Source organism: Anser cygnoides, chromosome 9 (genome assembly GCF_040182565.1).
Source record: "Anser cygnoides isolate HZ-2024a breed goose chromosome 9, Taihu_goose_T2T_genome, whole genome shotgun sequence".
Lineage (NCBI taxonomy): Eukaryota > Metazoa > Chordata > Aves > Anseriformes > Anatidae > Anser > Anser cygnoides.
Window position 1 is genome coordinate 9,632,673 of NC_089881.1, and position 18,985 is coordinate 9,651,657.

An 18,985-nucleotide genomic window follows, 5' to 3' on the forward strand; every position below is an offset into this window, starting at 1 on the left:
TCCAAATTGCCAACTAATGATGTAGAAAGTGTTTTCAAACTTGCAGAAAGTGTTGGGGTTAATATGGGCATAGGGATGGTGTGGCAGCTGCTTTACCCAGGTACTTCAAAGCGAAAAGTTACAGCTATGTAATGGAAATAACCTTTGCTAGACGTGTCTGTTTAAAGCAGTGGGTCGCTACCATCGCACAGCAAGCCATACTGCTCAGCCCTGGTCACCACCTGCAGGTCACCACCTGCAGGATCAGCTTCCTTCCTCCACCTGGATTGCTCCCGCCTTCACCTTGCCTTAGACCAACACTGTTTCCTTTCTCCACTCCCTCTTCCCTCTCAAGCCCTCAGGAGGCTGCCTGGAGGCTACTGCTGTCAGCCAGCCCCAAAGCTCATCACACCGCTGCTTCACACTTGCCCTGAACAGCCGCTGTTGCTGGCTTTTCTCATGCATAGCAGGAGCGCTGGCACCAGGCTGGGCCAAGAGGAACCAGGCTGCAATTCCTGTCCTGCACACCAGGCATTCCCGCAAAATGGAGCTCAGGTAGCACCTGCACCCCAGAAATGACTGTGTCTTTTCTCCCAGTTGCTAAGGTCAGGGAAAACGGAGCAGCGACACCACCACCTTTCCAAATTGCACATATTTGGCATATTTTTCACATCTAACAAGTATCCTAAACCAATTTCACAGTTATCTCTGCGTGGCTTCTTTCTGTTCCTCCTTTTGCTTTGCCACTATATATAGTGTGCGTATATAAACACACATACATCCACATACAAATAAAGTCAGAGAAAGAAGTTTACATATTTTCAGGCCTGAAGGGAAAACTAAATTCCTTTAGCAAGACCTCCAGCATAAACATCACCATCACCCCCAACTCCCTCAGCATAATAAATTTTTTTGTCTTGCTGTGTAAATGGATTCTATCAAATCCTCCTAGCTTATAGGTAAGAGCTTCCCTGAATGCAAGATTTTAGCACCATACATAGTAAACTGAAGTATTTCCCATGTGCATGGAGATGAGTTATGGTTGCTGTAAGGAAAAAAAGATTATGAGTTTTTGTGTAAGTAAAAGAGGCTGTGAAGGTTGTTCGTATGTTTTTGACCTACGCAAAAGAGAAGAGATGTGGGTGAAAGACGCAAGAAGAAAGGAAAATAATGCAAAAATCTTTAATCTTACCGTGAAGCTGTTGTTGACATTCTTAGTGCTGGATTCTGCCACACTGGCATCTGTCAGATCCACCTCATCAAAAATAATGGACTGGAAAGAAAAAATTCAAACCCCCAATGAATCAGTGAATCCGATGTATACACAGCAGATCCACTTCCCACTGACAGGAAGAGGGGAAACATAACCCCCATTTTTAAAAAGGGAAAAAAGGAAGACCTGGGGAACTACAGGCCAGTCGGTCTCACTTCTGTACCTGGCAAGATCATGGAGCAGATCCTCCTGGAAACTCTGCTAAGGCCCGTGGAAAATAAGGAGGCGATTGCTGACGGCCAACATGGCTTCACTAAAGGCAGATTGTGCCTGACAAATCTGGTGGCCTTCTACAGTGGGGTTACAGCATTGGTGCACAGGGGAAGAGCAACTGATGTCATCTACATCAGTTGTACGTGTGCAAAGCATTTGACGCTGTCCCCCATGACATCCTTGTCTCTAAATTGGAGAGACATGGATTTGAGGGATGAACCACTCGGTGCGTAAGGAACTGGCTGGATGGTTGCACTCAAAGGGTTGTGGTCAACGGCTCAGTGTCCAGGGGTCAGTACTGGGACCAGCGCTGTTTAACATCTCTGTTGGTGACATGGACAGTGGGATTGAGTGCACCCTCAGCAAGTTTGCCGACACCACCAAGCTGCATGGTGTGGTTGACACACCGGAGGAAACGGATGCCATCCAGAGGGACCTGGACAGGCCTGAGGGGTGGGCCTGTGCGAACCTCATGAGGTTCAACAAGGCCAAATGAAAGGTCCTGCATCTGGGCCAGGGCAACCCTAAACATAAATACAGGCTGGACAATTAGTGGATTGAGAGCAGCCCTGAGGAGATGGACATGAGGGGGTTGGCGGATGATAAGATTGACATGAGCCAGCAATATGCGCTTGCAGCCCAAAAAGCCACCCATAGCCAGGGCTGCACCAAAAGCAGCAGGGCGAGGGAGGTCATTCTTCCCCTCTGCTCTGCTCCTGTGAGACCCCACCTGCTGTGCTGAGCTCAGCTCTGGGGCCCCCAGCACAAGAAGGGTAAGGAACTATTAAATGGCCAGAGGAGGGCCACGAAGATGATCAAGGGGCTGGAGCACCTCTCCTACAAAGACAGGCTGAGGGACTTGGGGTTGTTCAGCCTGGAGAAGAGAAGGCTCCTGGGAGACCTCACAGCGGCCTGCCAGTGCCTGAAGGGGGCTACAGGAGAGCTGGGGAGGGACTCTGATAGGGGGCGTAGCGATAAGACAAGGAGTAATGGCCTTAAACTAAAACGGGTAGGTTTAGGTTAGATATTAAGAAGAAACTATTTACTCTGAGGGTGGTGAGGCACTGGCACAGGTTGCCCAGAGAAGCTGTGGATGCCCCATCCCTGGAGGTGTTCAAGACCAGGTTAGATGAGGCCTTGGGCAACGTGGTCTGGTGGGAGGTGTCCCTGCCCATGGCAGGGAGGTTGAAATTAGATGATCTTAAAGATCTTAAAGATCTTAAAGAACACAAACCATTCTATGATTCTTCAATTGATTCAAAGGGACATGCCTGTATGTCTGCCTAAAACACTCCATCAGAGCCTTTTGTGACCTGAAGGAAAGGCCCAGCACCAGCAACATGAAGTCTAGTTCCAAGCAGAGGTGCTCACATTTGCCTGAATTCAGTCAGCAAATCCAATGACTTGACTTTCATTAGGGAACTACTTAAAAAAAAAAAAAGTAACAAAAAACCAATGGGCTTAGTTCTTGTGAAAGGAGCCAGACTGATATCTAGTGAACTATCAACGTACTAAACCAGATGCATGGCTGCCTTATGGTTGTGTGATAAGTTCCCCTCCATTTCTTCTTTTCATTCATATTTTCTCACTTCTATTTCAGCTTCTATTCATTCAGTGACTATTAGCTAATAAAATGCACCAAGGGATTGAAAAAAAAAAAGGTGGAAAATCAGTATCACAGGTCCACATGATGCTTTTCTTAAAAAAATAAAAAATAAAACAGGATTTCAAAGCGTGAGGCAAAACACGGGGAACTTCTAGCAGCTGCAAAACCTGAAGATGGGTGCTTTCGGATCACGTGATCCTTTCTGAACTGAGGGCTGCCTTCTCATAGACACCCATGTGCCTCCAAGGGTCCAACACTGACTTTCTTCTTCCCTTGGAATGGTATAATATTTTCAAGACCTTACCTTAGCAGTTTTTGCATAGTAGAGAGTTCGTCCTCGCAGCTTAAAATATCGTCTCTTCCAGCGCTGGAAGGAGCTGGTCTGTTTCATCAGCATCCCCTCTTTTATGATAGTCTACAAAACAAGGAGAGGGGAGGGGTGAAGCACACATTTTACTTTCAGGCATCTTTCATGCTCTCCCAGTATATATCCATGCAAAAAAGACTGCAATTTGAGATCAGTAATCTTAGTGCCCTCTGCTGGAAGTGCTTAACAATTTCATTCACATAAGCAAGCGGAACTTATCAAGATTAAACCATCACAATGCATAACCCACGCTGGGGTGGGGTTTCATCCTTGTCTCTGGTGCTATCACAATATCAAAACCAATAAATAACTTATGACTGTACAAGCATCTCAAAGTCTAACAAAGACTCAGGGAACGTAACAGTTAAACTCACTGAGGTCAGATTTCAGTTGCCTTTCATTTAATTGATATTTGATCACAAGCACGCTCACGCCACAGCATATCTGCCCTCGTCTCCAATTCTGCTTTGTGAAATTATCTGCCTCTACCTGGCACAGAGCTGACAAGCTGCAGGCACACAGGATGAAGAAGGAAACTAGAGCAAAGAGGGAGCTATATCCAACTCCAGCATTTGGTATTCTTCAGATAGTCTTGGCTCTGCCTCAGTACGCTCTGGCTGGCTGCCATTTCCCAGGGCTGGAGTGCCAAAACTGTCTACGCACACTGCTTTTTTTTTTTTTTTTTTACTGCTTTATAACTAGGTTGACATACCAGCATACACAGTCCCATATGCTCACTCACATACTATGCATACATAGGGGTATGTATTTAATCCACATGCACTTCATTCTACTTCGTCAAATACATTTGATTCCTTTGCTGAGGACAGATTCTGAATACCAACAGCTACCTTCAAATAATCTCAAAGGCTGTAGCTCAGAAAGACAGAGAGCAGGGAAGTCAGAGCTGAGGGTTCAGCCCCATGTTACTGACTCAAGGTATTGCCTTGGAACAGCAAATGGTGCTGTGTGGTACCATGAGAAACCCACTTCTCTCCCCAGGAAACAGCCTCCAGGAACCCACTTCTTGCTGAGAAAGCCCGACGCGATAAACACACAGTTAAAATGCAGGAAACAAATGGTCTGGCTATCTTGTAAGACAGGTTATTCTGTATCTCGATGCCAGGAAAATTACACAGCTTTAACATACTTGAGGTCTCCATACAACCCAGGTTTGTAGCAGTTGGGTCAACCAGTGAGCATCAATTAATTCACAAACGCAGCGTTACACATCCACTGCCAGGCTACTACAGAGCACAAAATAAATACTCTTACTGATCCAAAGGGTTTACATTGTTTTAGAAATCCCTTCCAGGGCACTAAACTTGCTTTTAAAATGCTATATATATTTCTAATGCGGGTCTTTCCTTTTTGAAACAGCTGCAGATTTTAATACTTTCCACACACACTGGCCCTTGCCAAGCCCAAAGTTTCCTCAAAAAGCACTTGGAAAAAAATGCTGACTATAAGAAGAAACATCCGCCTGACAATGCTGCTTCTCTCTTGCTAGACTGAGCCATCCTCACGCTGCCCTGAGAGCTCAGAGGCTGGAGCACCACGGCGATGCCTGTACCCACAAGTGGCTGCAGAAGAGTGGGCTCCCGAGTACGCCCAGATCCCAAAGGGAGATGCTGGCCTCAGGAGCTGCATCGTACCTTCCTCCACTGGGTTGGAAAAGAGAGAAGGGTGAGAGCTCCCCAACTTTCTCCAAAGCAAACACCACCTACCTCGAAGCCTGGGAGCTGGCCCACCCCCATGCTAGCGAGCCCCAAGCCTCACCACTTCCCAGTGCTCTTTCTGTTTCTCCGAGCCACCTGCACACCGGTAGAAATACCCGCCACTGCTCAGGCAAACACCAACGTGCCCGGTTCAAACGGCAATCTCCATGTCCCACTCTGTTTTCAGCAGAACGAAGAGGGAAAGAAAACTCACGGCCAGAGACTACGCTGACAACAAAGATGGCCACCTCCCACAGCAGCTCCCCGCACCCCCGAAGCGGTTGCCAAAAGGCACCTTGGCACCATCTCCCCCCATCACGGCAAGGGCACCGCTGTAGGAACACACTCCTGTAAGCCGTAAGGCACCTGGGAGTGGCTTTAGTGTCCAGAATTTAAATGCACTGCGCTGATAGTCAGAAACAAGATGTTAGGCTAACTTGGAGCTGGTGCTGTGCACTACCACGCAAAGAATCCCAAACTCAGCTGTGACCTTCATCTGAAGCTTCAGCGTACGAGAGAATGAAGTTCAGAGACAGACCCCGCAGCAGCCCTTGCTGAAGCCACCCTGCAGGCTAGGCCAGAGCTGAAGGAACTGGGAAAGGTATGCTCACTCCTACTCTGCCGCGGGCTTTTTACGGGATCCCAAAACCATCATTTTCACCCTGCGTGTCTCCATCTCCCAGCTCCAAGTGGAGCAAACAGCACTGCCCAGCTCTGTGGGGTCCTACAAGAATACGTACATACGTCTGTCTGATGAGTTACTTCAGCCTCCAGCACCCGTGCATCAAAGCGACAGATAAAGCAACAGCATCTGACTTACCCTGCGAAAGAAATCACACATTTCTGCAGCTCACTTTAGCCTGACACTACAGGGAAGGAAATGGAACAGTGGCAAGAGATTCTCCAGATTAAAACAGAAACACGGAGGGATCTCTGTGCATTCCTTGGACAAAAACACATATAATTAAAAGAGGAGATGGAGAAAGTAGCTACTGAATCCTGCAAAGTCCTGAACTGAAGTCAGAAAAGAACTGAAAAATTCCTGGGGAAGACTCCCAGGCTGCAAAGCCCACAGATACCCAGCCAGCCAAGAGGCTGATCAAAAAATAGCAATTCGCAGGAGATTGCAGGCCTCTGCTGCTCTGCTTATTCAAAGAACTACTTCAGCCAGGGCCAGCCGGAGCCGCGCGCTCCCCAGGCTCGCTTCGCAGTGCTCTGGCCGCTCGAGCTCGTGCCCAGCCCACCACAGGAGTACCTCACAGCACGGCACGGCGCGGCCTCGGCCTTCCCGCAGCTCCCGCCTGCCGCGCTCGGCTCCCTGCACCTCAGCGGGGCTCACTCACCTCTGCACAGGGCGTGCAGTCCTCCATGCCTCTTTTAAACAGCACCCTCTTTTTTTTTTTTTCTTGCCTTTTTTTAAACCAAAAGGCAACAATCCCAGAGGTCACCTTGCCCCTCCCTAAGCAGGGGTTTATGTCACTTGCCAGCCTCTATCTATAGCAAACCTCATGGCTTCCTAACTCAGACATGAAAGGCCAGTGAGGAGTGAGCTCTCGCGCTCTCGTACGCACGCACTGCTCAGCGAAAACAAGGCTCTGCTTCAGAGCTGCCCATCTCTGCACGAGAGCTGCTGTTCTATTTATAGGCACGCAGCTCACGAGAAGAGTTTGGTGGGTTTGGGCGGAAAGGGCTGGAGATAAGATCAAGATGACTTTATAAAATGATTCAGACATTGCTGCCTTTCCCCTCCTCTATTTTAATTTTACAGCCAAAGGACTTGCTACTTGCAGAGGAATGCAGCTGAAGAAAATTAACTGGGGAAGGACCTGACAGCAGAGTGACAGAATGAAATGAAAGGGGGAGCTGAACCGTTATTTCTGTTCACCAGCCTCTCCGTAGCACGGTTAATCGAAGATCTACTCTGATCAGATTACTAACCATGCAGTTCATCCAGACAAATGTGGAATTACTTCTCCCATACAGGAAAAAAGTAAGAATCGAAGCCATTTTTAGTGTCCATTTTAGTTGGATCCCATGGGAAAAGCTGCTGCCCTGAAGCACGATGAGGTCTGATTAGGTGCATCCTACCGGGGATAAACACAAGTACTGTTTGTGAAGGAACTACCCAGGCTGCTTTCTGTCCAGCTGTGCTTCTCTCCAGCACGTGTCCCGTGGCGTGGCATTCCACGGGCGGACAGCACCATGAAAAAAATAAAGTATCTCCTTGAATCAAGCCCACAGTGATGTGCTGCTGGTTTCAGCAGTGACCCCCTTTTCTCCTGTGACAAGACAATATAAAAAAGGCTGCTGAACAAACTGACCATTTAAAGCAACAATGCACAAAGCAGAGCCTTAAGCATCTCTGCAAAGAACATGATTCGACAGCTGAAAGGCAGGGCCTAAGAAATTTCTAGCATTTCATCATCTTTTATCTTTGGCCTTGAAGAAAAGTGACTTCCTGCAGAAAAAAAAAAATCAGTTCACCATGAGCAATACACAACCCTCCCCCTGCTACCACTCCTCCCCATTTAAAGCTTGACATTTCGGAAGGTAAATAATAAGTTCTCAAATTTCTCCTGTTGAAACGGGTGCAGTGTGTAGGCCTAATCCTGAAGTGACAAAACAAAAGTTTTGCCGCTGGCCCCTGTGGGAATGGTGTCAAACGCCTCCAGGGCTCGACTTCCCCTCGGCGCGATCCCACCACCGAGAGCACGAAACCAAACGACTAGCAGCAGTCACACACCAACCTACGAGACGCGGCCGTGCTTCTGGTAGCACGGCTTGCCTGAGGTGTCTCTGCATCCGCTAACCCACATCAGAGACCAGAGAGCTGGCCTACACAGATGAGCTGCTTTTTACGCTGATAACGTGGATGACTCTAGTAAAAGGAACGATCGCATCGCGGTTCAGCTCTGCTCGGAGTGCATTCCTTTTCCTCCTGCGTGCAGCACTACCCACGACGCCAGCGCAGGGGCAGCCCATCCTTTTGCGAGGCTTAGGCCTCCAGCCCCCTTTGGAAGCAGGACCTTTGATGCACCCAAATTCCTAATGGGTAACACCCGACCTCGCGAGCCAGGCTGTGGGCAACCATCAGCCGTAGGCAGCTGTCAGACTGGCAAGTGTCCTGTGGCACGGGGAGGCGCCAACTGCGTTCGATATGGAGGGCGAAGAACAATGCAACCTATTTTACAGCTGAGATCATGACATATTCTTAGGGACAGTTACTCAGGGCAGCGCATTTGAAACGAGAATTTTGCTCCGGTGGTATTTCTTTCCAGTGTTTTGCAGAAAAGAACTGTACAAAAGTTGAAAACAATCATTCGAAGCTATCTAAACAGCAACTAAAGAATCCTATATACCAAAGTCTCAACATCTGGATTTCTCTGTTTTCCATGTGTCTCCAGAATGTAAAAACTTCAGGGCACAGACTGTTTTTATTTGTATGTACTATAAAACTTCGAACAGGCTGCTGATGCCAACAACAAATAAATAACCAAAGAAAGAACTAATTGCACAGAGAAGGAGAGAGCAAAATAAAAATGCAGATGCAGAACTGACAGGCTGTCTTTACGTATCTTGTTTAGGAATTTTTGTAAGGGTGAGGGTGGACGATCCCTGGGGACCAAGCAACGCTGTCTAGCCACTGACTCTGGGCGAGCTGTGGCAAAGGAGATGGGAGTAGCTGCAGTCACCCCATAAACACAGCAAGATACCCTTGCCAAGCTAAGGCAGGTAGGGATTTGGAGTGCTGCACCTTGCTTTGAGTAAAACAGTTTTAGTAGCTGGTTCCATAAAAGCTCTGTGGTCATAAATACAGAACTAATACAGATAATTTACAAAACAAATGAAATACACAAAATCTGACAAAGAAACTACAGGAATAAATCTAAGCAACCCTGCAGAATAAGACACGAGAGGTCAAAAGGCTAGGGGTTAACAAGCTAATCCGAGAGCAACATCCTTCCACCAGACAGTGGTCACACCCTGGAAATTAACTCCAGGAAGCTTCGAGGGGGGAAATGCAGATCAGTAAAGCAATGCTAAGTATGGGACACACAGAGAGCTGTACAGACCTATAGCGGAGCACAAGCAACTTACGGGTTACTTGGTCCTGTTTGGGAGCTCCACATGTAAAGCACCTGGATCTTGCAAAAGCGAAAAACACATTGCGATTTCTTCCACTGGGACAAAAAGGACAAGACATCATGTGAGCTCACTGCAACAAAAGGACTTCAGAAGAGGGGAAAATATAAAAGAAAATCAGAGGTCAGCCACAGGAATCAAATGCCAAAAGAGAAGTGAGGGCTGTGAGTAGACAGGCCAGTAACAGAAGCCGTGCTCTCCACTGAAGGGGTATGGCCTATGCTGCTGGTGGACATCACCTACGTACACTTCGTTTTCATAACTTGTGTTTTACGAACTGGGAAGCACCCGTGGCAGGCTGCAGCACAGGGCTCAGTGCAACCTCCCGTGGCAATCACCATCCCTGTCGTGCCTCAGACGCGCTGGCAGAGCCGGGGAGCTTGGCAGGCAGCTGCAGCACAGCCCCAGCAGCCTCCACGCCCAGCGGGACCCGGAGCCACCTGCAGCGCTCTGCCGAAAGTGTAGCCGCGGTATCATGACACAGGAGGCTCAAACTTATTCTTGGGATCGACAGCAAAAAACAGGAGTTTGTACCAATCGGGCCGCAGCTAGAATCAGCCTTGGAACCGATAAATAAAAGGTTCAAGCACCTCGTTCTTTGTCAGTGAACACTGTGGCTGGTAAACAAGGAGTAGGTCTTGAAACCAGCTTCTTTTCGATACCACATTCGCTGCTACTGATGTGAACGATTCTCTTCTAGAAGGGGCGAGCACTCGCAGAGTGAAAAAATTAACACAGAAAACCAACTCCGAAAGCAGGCAGAAAGGTTGCACATATATGGGAAAGGAAATACGACATAGCAGCATATCACCACGCAGCTCCCTGGTGAAAGTAGCTGGGTTACAGAGCTCCAAGCGAAGCACTTAAAATAGATGAATACTCTGGTCAGCAACCCAGAGCGCAGAACGAACAGCACACCAGCACTCTCTGATTCAGGATGAGTTAGTAGCTGGACAACTCCTGGCACGCTACCGGTGTAAGCCCTCAGTATGCTTTCCATAGGCTCTGGGCATCCTTCCCAAACACATTTATCAAAGAGGGGAGCTGAGCATGAAGCTCAAGTCACCCCAGCACACTAAAACACAGATGAAGAAGAAGGGTTCGAATCTATCCACAGAGATAACCAAAGCTAAAAAAGCAATGGTTTAAAAGTTACCTGAAAACCTTGGAGCGAATTAAAATTTTAAAGGGCACTAATTAAACATGAACTTCATACATTTAAAGGCAAACATGAAAAAGCATTCTGCTATTTTTTCTGTCATCTTAATTACATGTGCACGCCTACATCCCTTCCTTAAGCACCAGATTAACCAAGCTGTGTTTTCCCCATACACGCAGAAAGCTTTGTAAAACATCACCTGCTGTGAAACCCCCAGCTCCGAGAGCCGCCTGTCCCACGGTCCCACACCAGCACCGCCGAATCCCCGCTCCCAACGCCGGAGCACGCTGCTCTGCTGCGGAGAGGCAACAGCCAGCAGCGCTGGAAGCAGTGCTGGAAGCAGTGCAACCCCGCGCCGAGCCATGGCGCTGCACCCGGCACAGGGGAGCCCTCCAGTGCTACAGCCTGCGGCACCAGAGCTTGCTTAACGCTCTTGTTCCCGCAGAGCCAAATTATTACCCCAAAGCACGGCCGTCCATCTCAGCCCTCCCATCCGCTTCACCGGCCGGCAGAACGAGCTGGGCACTTACCATAGCGGCATGTCAGGGCCATCTGGTAAAACAGTATCAGGCAGGGAAGGCGCGCTCGCAGCTAGTACAATAGCGAACGTCAGGGAAGGCACATCCAGAATACAGCTGGGGATCTCATCCTCACAGTCATAACCACCCCATCCTTCCCATCCTGCTAAATGTCATGGAGAGCCCGGCCAAGTAGGAAGGAAAAGCCAGCAGAAAGTACCGGTATGGGAACCTCGGGACACGGCAAAGTGAAAGTCACACCTTGAGGAGGGAAACTGAACCCTCTTCCCTCGTGTCAAGGAGGCTCGGAGAACAACAGGGCTTCCTCCCGCTGTGTCTGGATTCCCATCAACTCTGCTACTGAATCCTGCGAGGAGCCTTATTTGGTAGCAGCTGGTAGAAGTGGGGCCAAATCCTGATCCTTTTACTCCGACTGGTATTCCATGGGATTACACTGCTGAGAGCAGAAAGCAGCTTTTGGCCTTTGGCCATTTAATTAATACTTAAGGTATCCTAGAATTTATTTTTATCTCATCTGTAACAATCGTCGTTATCAGATTTTCCATATTTATGTATTAAACAACCTATGCTTTTAAGTTTTTTTTTCCTCATCCATTTAACATAGTTTTTAAAGGATACTCCGAAGTTTTTAATTTATTTTTCCATTTTCCCTGTTTTAATGTCCTGCAAATACCTCTGACCATGCCAAGACATCTCGATCAGCACCAGCAACAACAGGGAAGATTAGCACAGCCCTGGGAACACCGTTTTGTTAACTTTGAGCGAAACAGAACAGAAGGGTCTGGCACGAGCTCCCAGAATGCTGCTTTTTAATAAAATCTCGGCAACAGATCTGCACCATCTGAGACAGTGCTGTGACCTGCCTTGGAAGAGAGCAGTTTGAAAAGCAGGCAACGCGTCCCTCCCGTGTTATCTGCCACGCTTCTGTCAAGAAGCAGCCGAGAAGGCTGGCCCAGGGGTCAGGACGCTGCCCCGGCGCTGCAGCACCTGCCCGAGTTCCCAGCTCCCCTGGAGACACCCAGGGTGATGCCTGCATCTCACACAGGACGGACGCATCTCAACGCTGCGTGTGGGAAGCGGAGGTGGTATCGCCTCTCCCCACCAGGATACTGCAAGGCTAAAATTATCGGAACGTTTGAGACTCGAATGCAACGTGTGTGATACGAACGTTATGTAATCAACACGGTGTTTCCTCTTGCAAAAAAAGCAAACCACAACATCAAAACAGGCAGCAGATGCAAAACTTCCCGATTTAGCAGAGAGACTGTGTGTAAATAAGATTTCCCCTAAAACCAGAGGGACTACTCGCATATTAATCGATCACCTAACCCAGCAGCGAGCTTGCAGCCTGGCATGCCGCCTAGCTCCTCTGTGGCAGGAGGGCAGCAAGCTGTGGTCCCCGCAACATGCTCCTTGCTTTCAGGACTGCCTTACGTGAGAAGGGAGCACAGGAGATGGCAGCTGAGGGGGAGGACTGCTGCTGGTGCCCCAGCTGTTCGTCAGCCCGAAGCCGAACTGTCCCCAGGTAACGGTCCCGCAGGGCTGCGGAGCCAAGCAGAAGCATCTCCCTTCATTAAGAGGCACCTACATAAATCTTCAGGGAAACACGAAGCAATGACCGCTCAGAGTGGAAAAAGCAGGGAACAAATAGTTCCAGTGGAGAGTTAAGTCGAATTCATTGAGATAAAGGTTTGTGAATTTGAAACCTTGAAAAAACATTCCAAGAGGAAGGGGTTTTCTCCTCACATGGTATTTTGCTCTGAAATTTCTGATGCTGCTGTGACAATACCTAGTATACATCTTAAACTCTCAGGGAAATGGAGAATACAAAAACCTTTCATCTCACTTCTGTTTTCCTTTAAAATAGGAAGGTGTATCTGCTACTTTAGAAAGAATAACCATCAGATTCGTAATTTAAGAAGGTAAAGCCATGCAAAGTTTTAGACGGTATACTGACTTTAATTATCAGGGAAACCGCAGATAAACATTTCACAATTTTCATTCATAATCCAGTACTCTTCCAAAGTAAAATACAAAAAAATATTTTTTTGTAACAATAGGTTTTGGGCGAGTGAAGTACTCTGAACAGCTGATTTAGTTTTGTTTTAAAAAAATAATACTTCTTTTATTTTGTCTCTAATTTTTTTTGAAAGAACAGTTACCAGCCTCACAATGTACTTTTTGGCAATGTGGTCTCGGTAAATCTATGTTCTCAAAACGTGCAAAAGTTTGATGTTAGCTCTTTAGTTCCTGGAACCAGAACTATAGTTAGAAGGAGAAAAGCTGCAAGTGTGTGTGGTTTTGTGCTTTGTTTTGTGTTTTTCTTTTTTTTAAAAAAGGAAGTAACAGCTGTTGCTTTCACATAGCATCCAAAAATCTCCAGCAGCGAGGCAAACATACAGTACACCAATGGTAACGCAGCACTGGGAGGCTTCCCAAATTTTGTCAGAACAGATGAGTCTGAAGAGCATGCAAAACATAACGTAGTTTAAAAGGCAAAAACGCTCTTATAGCAGTGTAACACAGCCTAAAATCCTATCTTTGTCCTCAGCGTTCAGAGAAGGAACAAGTCTGTGGTGTTAATCCAAGGAAATACACAGCTTTAAGCCTGTGTTCAAGAAGTTCGCTTTGGATTCAATCACAAGAACTGCTCTTTCGCAGCAACTACCTCTCTTAAGTGAAAAGCTCCCAATTTTGACCAGAACTAAAGCATGAACCACCACAATTTATGGGATGTGAAGCCATAAATGAAGCCATAAATGTGAAATGTCCTCTTCTAGACATCCGGTTAGAAGACAGCATAGCAAAATCAGACATCTCAATATGTTTTAGCAGAGGATGCCACAGACAGAATGTGAATTAAACCATAAATTCCTGAAAATTCCCTCCTTATTTGTGACACTTTTCTTTTACAGTGTCTCTTTATTGAAATGCACTGTTTCTAACCTTAATACTGATTTTAATACTTGTATCACAGAATCATCTAGGTTGGAAGAGACCTCCAAGCTCACCGAGTCCAACCTCTGACCTAACACTAACTCAAACTAACAAACTGCTCATTTTCCTCATTCTCATCTTTTCTGAGAAAATCTTAAAGCATTTGCCCTCCAGAAATAAAAATAACACTTCTTTACCTATAAAAAGGACATTTTTATCTATTAGCCAATACAAGGAGAAATCAAATGAGCTTTCTTCAGTTGCTTATGCTGCCTGCCATATGTTTGAGAACTCAGTTTGGTCTGCTCTGGGAGCTTGCACAAAGATGTGGAGAAACATTTTGCTTCCCCTTGTTTTTCCTTGCTCGTACTTTTCAGGGTGGCTCCTAGACCTCAAAGCTAGTAATCAGAAAGAGAATCCCAACCTCCCACGGCGCCAAGGTCTATCTATACCGTGGGCTGCTACACAGCATCGACATCAAAAACTCGCTAGTTCAGTCACTGCACAAAGCCTGTCCACAGCAGCTGAAAGCTTAGTACCAGGTAATTTATCCCGCTTTTCATAGCATAAATTAACCTGATATCTCTCTGCTCCTGGAGCTAGACAGCCCCAATACCCAGGCTTGGAGCGCTGTTCGCTCTGTTTGCGAGTCTGTTGAAATACATACTGCAAATCTGTCTTAAAAAGTTCAAGGTAATGATGAATGGGTATAAAACTGAAAAGCTACAGAAAAAATTGCTCATAAAAGTAAACAGAAGTTAGACTGATAGTCTAAACAAAACCTCCTCCTGATGCCACCCAAGGACACTGCTGAAATCCTGTCTGATAAACAAACTTAAATCTCACCACAGCAAAAGGGGCACGCTGGGAATTACACCCAGCTGATGAATGAAACGAGAGGACGACCTATTCATCCCTTCTCCTGCTTTCTGAGGTTCATAGCGCGACGCTTCCAACGAAAGGGCAAGTGTAAAGGAGGAAGAGCACTTTGTTGCCGGAGCCCATAGAATGTGCGCTGCTCCTCTGTTTCACACCCTCAGCTCCCAGGACCACTTTTGATGTTACTCTGCCTTCGCGCACAGCAGGTCAGGACTGAGCTGGTATTATTACCACTCAGACGAGTCCTCAGTGCTGCTCAGAAGGTGGGACTTGGGGCTCCTGCTGTCACCCCACCTCACACGCATCGTCCTCCTCTGTTTTATTTTGGCTCTTTCCTAAGTCCCATCCGTTCAAAAATACTTTATCTTAGTTGACCAACTGTTTCTTTGCCTGCACCAATGCAAGCCTGAGACCAGGAGAGGGGCTAAAAGCGGTGTTCTAAGCAGCCCGATGCTGGTACAGGTCCGACAGGTCTCAAAATGGCTGATCGAGCAGTCTGTGCAGTCTACTTCTTTGCCAGCTCAGACACCAGCAGTTACACTACAAGCTATACCTTATTACACTAGTGCTTCTTCTGTCCCCAGAATAATAATCATCGAGACACTGCTAAACATACTTCTCTGCCTATCTTCTTCTCTTCCTCTGAAACTCTTTCTAGCTAAAAATAAATAAGTACATTAACACACAGTATTCTACTTTCCAGACACTTAGCTTTCCGCTCCCCCGGCCCGTATCTTCGCAAGGGGCAGATTTTTCAGTTACACACATACAAGCTGTGATTTGTCTTCAGGCCCTGCACGCTGATTTCAGAGTAGCTATAAATCCAACCAGCTCTATCTGCCCCACAGTATTACTACACCAGTGTATTTCAGCAGAACACAGCTGGGCAACCTGCAGGCTCTGAAACAAGCCCACTGAAGTTTGCTGGTCCTGTGAGCAGTTTTATTTTACAGCTTCTCTTGGGAGAACCCAAGGTGCAAAAACCAGAAGAAGCAAAACACATCTTCAAAGTGCTCGCACCTGACTCTGACAAACAAGTAAGTTCAGAGGAACTCCACGGCTACAGCAGGCTTCACACCCAAGCTGCCTTAACAGTAAGCTTCTGTTGTGATTTAACTGTACTTACAGGCACGGTCTCGAGCTAACTGCAGCAAAAGATGTGGTTAGATGAGATTTACAGCCTTGGGGCATGGTAAAAGTCTTTCTGCATCTCTTACTGTCACTCTGATGGACCTGTCCAACAGCTTCTACAGCTTACTGCAGCCTGCTCTCCGTCATTCAACAGACAAATTAAAAATCAGGTCTGCCTTCACAGAGGAAGCTACGTCCTCAAAGCCTCATCAGAACAATGAGTAGCCACGAAGATGTCTTCGCTCCCTGCCCTAGGGGCAAGGAAAAGTACACATACGGCAGCGTACAGAAAAGATGACAATGAAATAAAAGGACATCAAAAAGCAGCAGAAGCAATCAATCCTCAGTATCATAATACCTGGGCTGACTTACAAGATTTGACAGTGTTTAGTTGAAGTCTTCTGCAGATTAACACACAGGAGGCTTAATAGCTGTAGACAATATCTGTTTATAATCCTCGTTCTTAACATGTTTATGTTCACGTAGTACAAGTGGCTGGTTTAGGCTTTTTCCAGCCATGCTGACGCAGGAAGTGATGTAAAACAGGGCAAATGATTAAGTAGGAATATGCGGACGTGTTCAGCTTTATTCAAACAAAAGTAAAATTCAGTGCACCTTTTACCTTAGCATCTTCAACACCCTGCCATCAGCATGAGGTCCCACACTAGCACCGAGGAAGGCATTGCTCTTGCTCTTATCAGAGACACCACCACAGAAATATTAAAGTTAGACCCTGGCATCCTTCCTCCCTGCATGCACAAGCCCCCTGCCCCAAGTGGTAGTCAGAAATCACAAGGCTCATCCATTCTCCTGCAGGACAAATTGCTGCCATTCAGCACCCCCATCGTGCAGGAGATGACCACAAAAGGCTTCTCTTTCCACAGCTGATGAACAGACCAGCTCAGGTCACCTGAGGCTGCAGCAGGTCTAAGATCTACCTGCTGCACCCAGCACCACCCTGCTCAGAGAGCTTCGCCGCTGGCTGTTGTGGCCGAACGAACCGTCCTACCCACCCGGCGCAGACCCTCGGTGTCCGAACCGAAGGAGGGAACGGCGGGGTCAGCGCGCTCGGCAGATGGAGGAAGCAGCTCGGCCATGCGTGATGAAGCGAGCAAACGGGCCTCGTGTCTGACTGCGCTCGGCTGCAGGGGGGCGGGTTGGAACTGGGACCAGCGTAGCAAAACGACGGCGAGCAGAAGAATGGCAATGCGTATGTGTTTAGCAGCATGGCAAACTAGCCAGCAGAAAAAGATCCCTGTGAATAACGCTTCAGGCTCTGCACCACGCACAGACATTTGCTCTCCTTTGCAGCAGAAAAATGATAAGCATCGTCAGCACCAAGCAAGCCTCCTGCATCCCCACAGCCGCAGCTGTGCCTGCCCATGCCCCAGGGACAACAGTAACGCGATGGCAGAAGAATAACTACCCTGGCATTTCCAAGCAGAAACACATCACACAACAATCGAAGGGTTACACAGGACTTTCACTGCTACAGAGAAAAATCATGCAGCTATAGTAAAAATAGTACAGAAGAGGGCAACTCCCTGTGGGTGTTTCCTAGCCTAAGACCGAAGGAAATCTTCACGTCTTCTCTTACAGTAACAATACGGAGGAACTACAACTACAGCTCCTCCTGGGGAGCAAAATACTGTCACTATCCCTAAAAATGGCATTATTGCTCCACAACGAGCCTAAGGGAAAAACGCTCTAAGAGAATCAGTGCAGAAATGACCGCTGCCAGACCAGGGAGGTGAAGTGAGGTAGAGAAAGCTGGGAACAAAGGCTAACCAGCCACGAGACCAGTGCCTGACCAGATAGGAGGCTAAGCAGCACCGCTGCACAGCTACAGAAGGGAACAATAGCAGAGAAGCAGATGGGGAGAACTGGGACGCGACCACGACAGCAAGGGGCAGATGCTGCGGGAGGCACGCACCGACCACAGGGGATACCAGCAGCAGCTGCACGGCTCGGAGCAGAGCTGGGAATGGGGTGGACGTGACAGGGCTCCAGCCTGTCCGACAGGGCGAGGGGCTTGGGAAGGGGACAGCGGAGGAGGGCACGGCGTGACAGGGAGATGAGTCGGGGCAGAGGCCCTCGAGGAAGGCACAGGGAGGCGAGGATGTAGGGGAAGAAGAGAGCTGCAGCCTCAGGGGGTGGGGAGGGTACGTCCTTGGGGGTCAACCCTCAGGTACCGGGGCGGCCCTGAGGGGGCAGCTCTGAGGGGGCCGCTCACAGCCCTGCGTGCAGCAAGAGGTCACGGGGGGGAGTTACAGCAGGACACGGGTGAGGTCCGTCCCCGCGGGCGGGACGGGACGGGACGGGCAGCTCCCCTTCCCTCCCCTCCCCTCCCGAGCCGTGTGCCGGGGCGGGGGTCGCCGGCGGGCCCTGAAGGGCACTTGGGGGGCAGCCGCGGCGGCACCTGCGGAGGGTTTGCGGCGGGGGCGCCTCGGGGCCGGGGGCGGGCCGGAGGTTCGGGCTGGGGGGTCCCGAGCCGGTCCCGGAGGGCGGGGAGGGGGGGGCAGCAGGCGAGTCCCCGAGGGGCGGCTGGGGGGGGGGGGGTCCCCGGCCGGTGCCCGGGGGAGGCGGCGGGCAGGGCCTCGGGGGCGAGCTGGGCCCGGCCGGTCCCGGGGGCGGCGCAGGCCGGGCGGGGGGAGGCGGCGCGGAGCCCGAGGCCCTGCGGAGCCCCCGCCCGCCGCACGCACCTTCTGGCGGATCTGCCCGGACGTGGAGACCTTGCGGATGAGCTTCTGCGGCGAGCCCGGCTCCTGCTCCGGCTCGCTGTCCGACGACTCGTCCGCCGCGGCGCCGGCGGCGGCCGGCCCGGCCCGTGGCTGCGCGGTGCCCGCCGCCGCCATGCTGCGCCGCGCCCGGCGCCCCCTCCCGCCCCGCGCCGCGCGCTGCAGCCGCCCGCCCGCCTCACGGCCCCGAGCGGCGCGGTGCGGCACGGCACGGCACGGCACGGCACGGCCCCCTGGCGGCCGGCCCGGCCCGCGCCCTCCCGCTGACAGAGGGCGGCAGCTGCCGGCCGCGGCGCACGGGAC

General features: G+C 49.3%; 1 protein-coding gene across 5 annotated transcripts in view; it reads right to left on the reverse strand.

Annotated features, from left to right (window-relative positions):
- DGKD (diacylglycerol kinase delta) overlaps window positions 1-18,811 on the reverse strand; it is a 66,622-nt gene extending 47,811 nt beyond the window's left edge. For 3 of the 5 annotated variants that reach the window (XR_010833651.1, XM_067002632.1, XM_067002631.1), the window contains exons 1-3: window positions 18,647-18,811; window positions 3,376-3,486; window positions 1,172-1,252 (exon numbers count right to left, since the gene is read on the reverse strand). Coding sequence is in view for 4 of the 5 variants with exons in the window: in XM_067002632.1 (XP_066858733.1) it covers window positions 1,172-1,252; window positions 3,376-3,486; window positions 18,647-18,799 (345 nt within the window). In the remaining variant the exon portion in view is untranslated. Of the gene's footprint in view, window positions 1-1,171; window positions 1,253-3,375; window positions 3,487-6,499; window positions 6,519-10,988; window positions 11,553-18,646 lie in introns of those variants that run through there. The other 2 variants (XM_067002633.1, XM_048063127.2) reach the window with 2 other exon arrangements.
- Window positions 18,812-18,985: the final 174 nt, after the last annotated feature.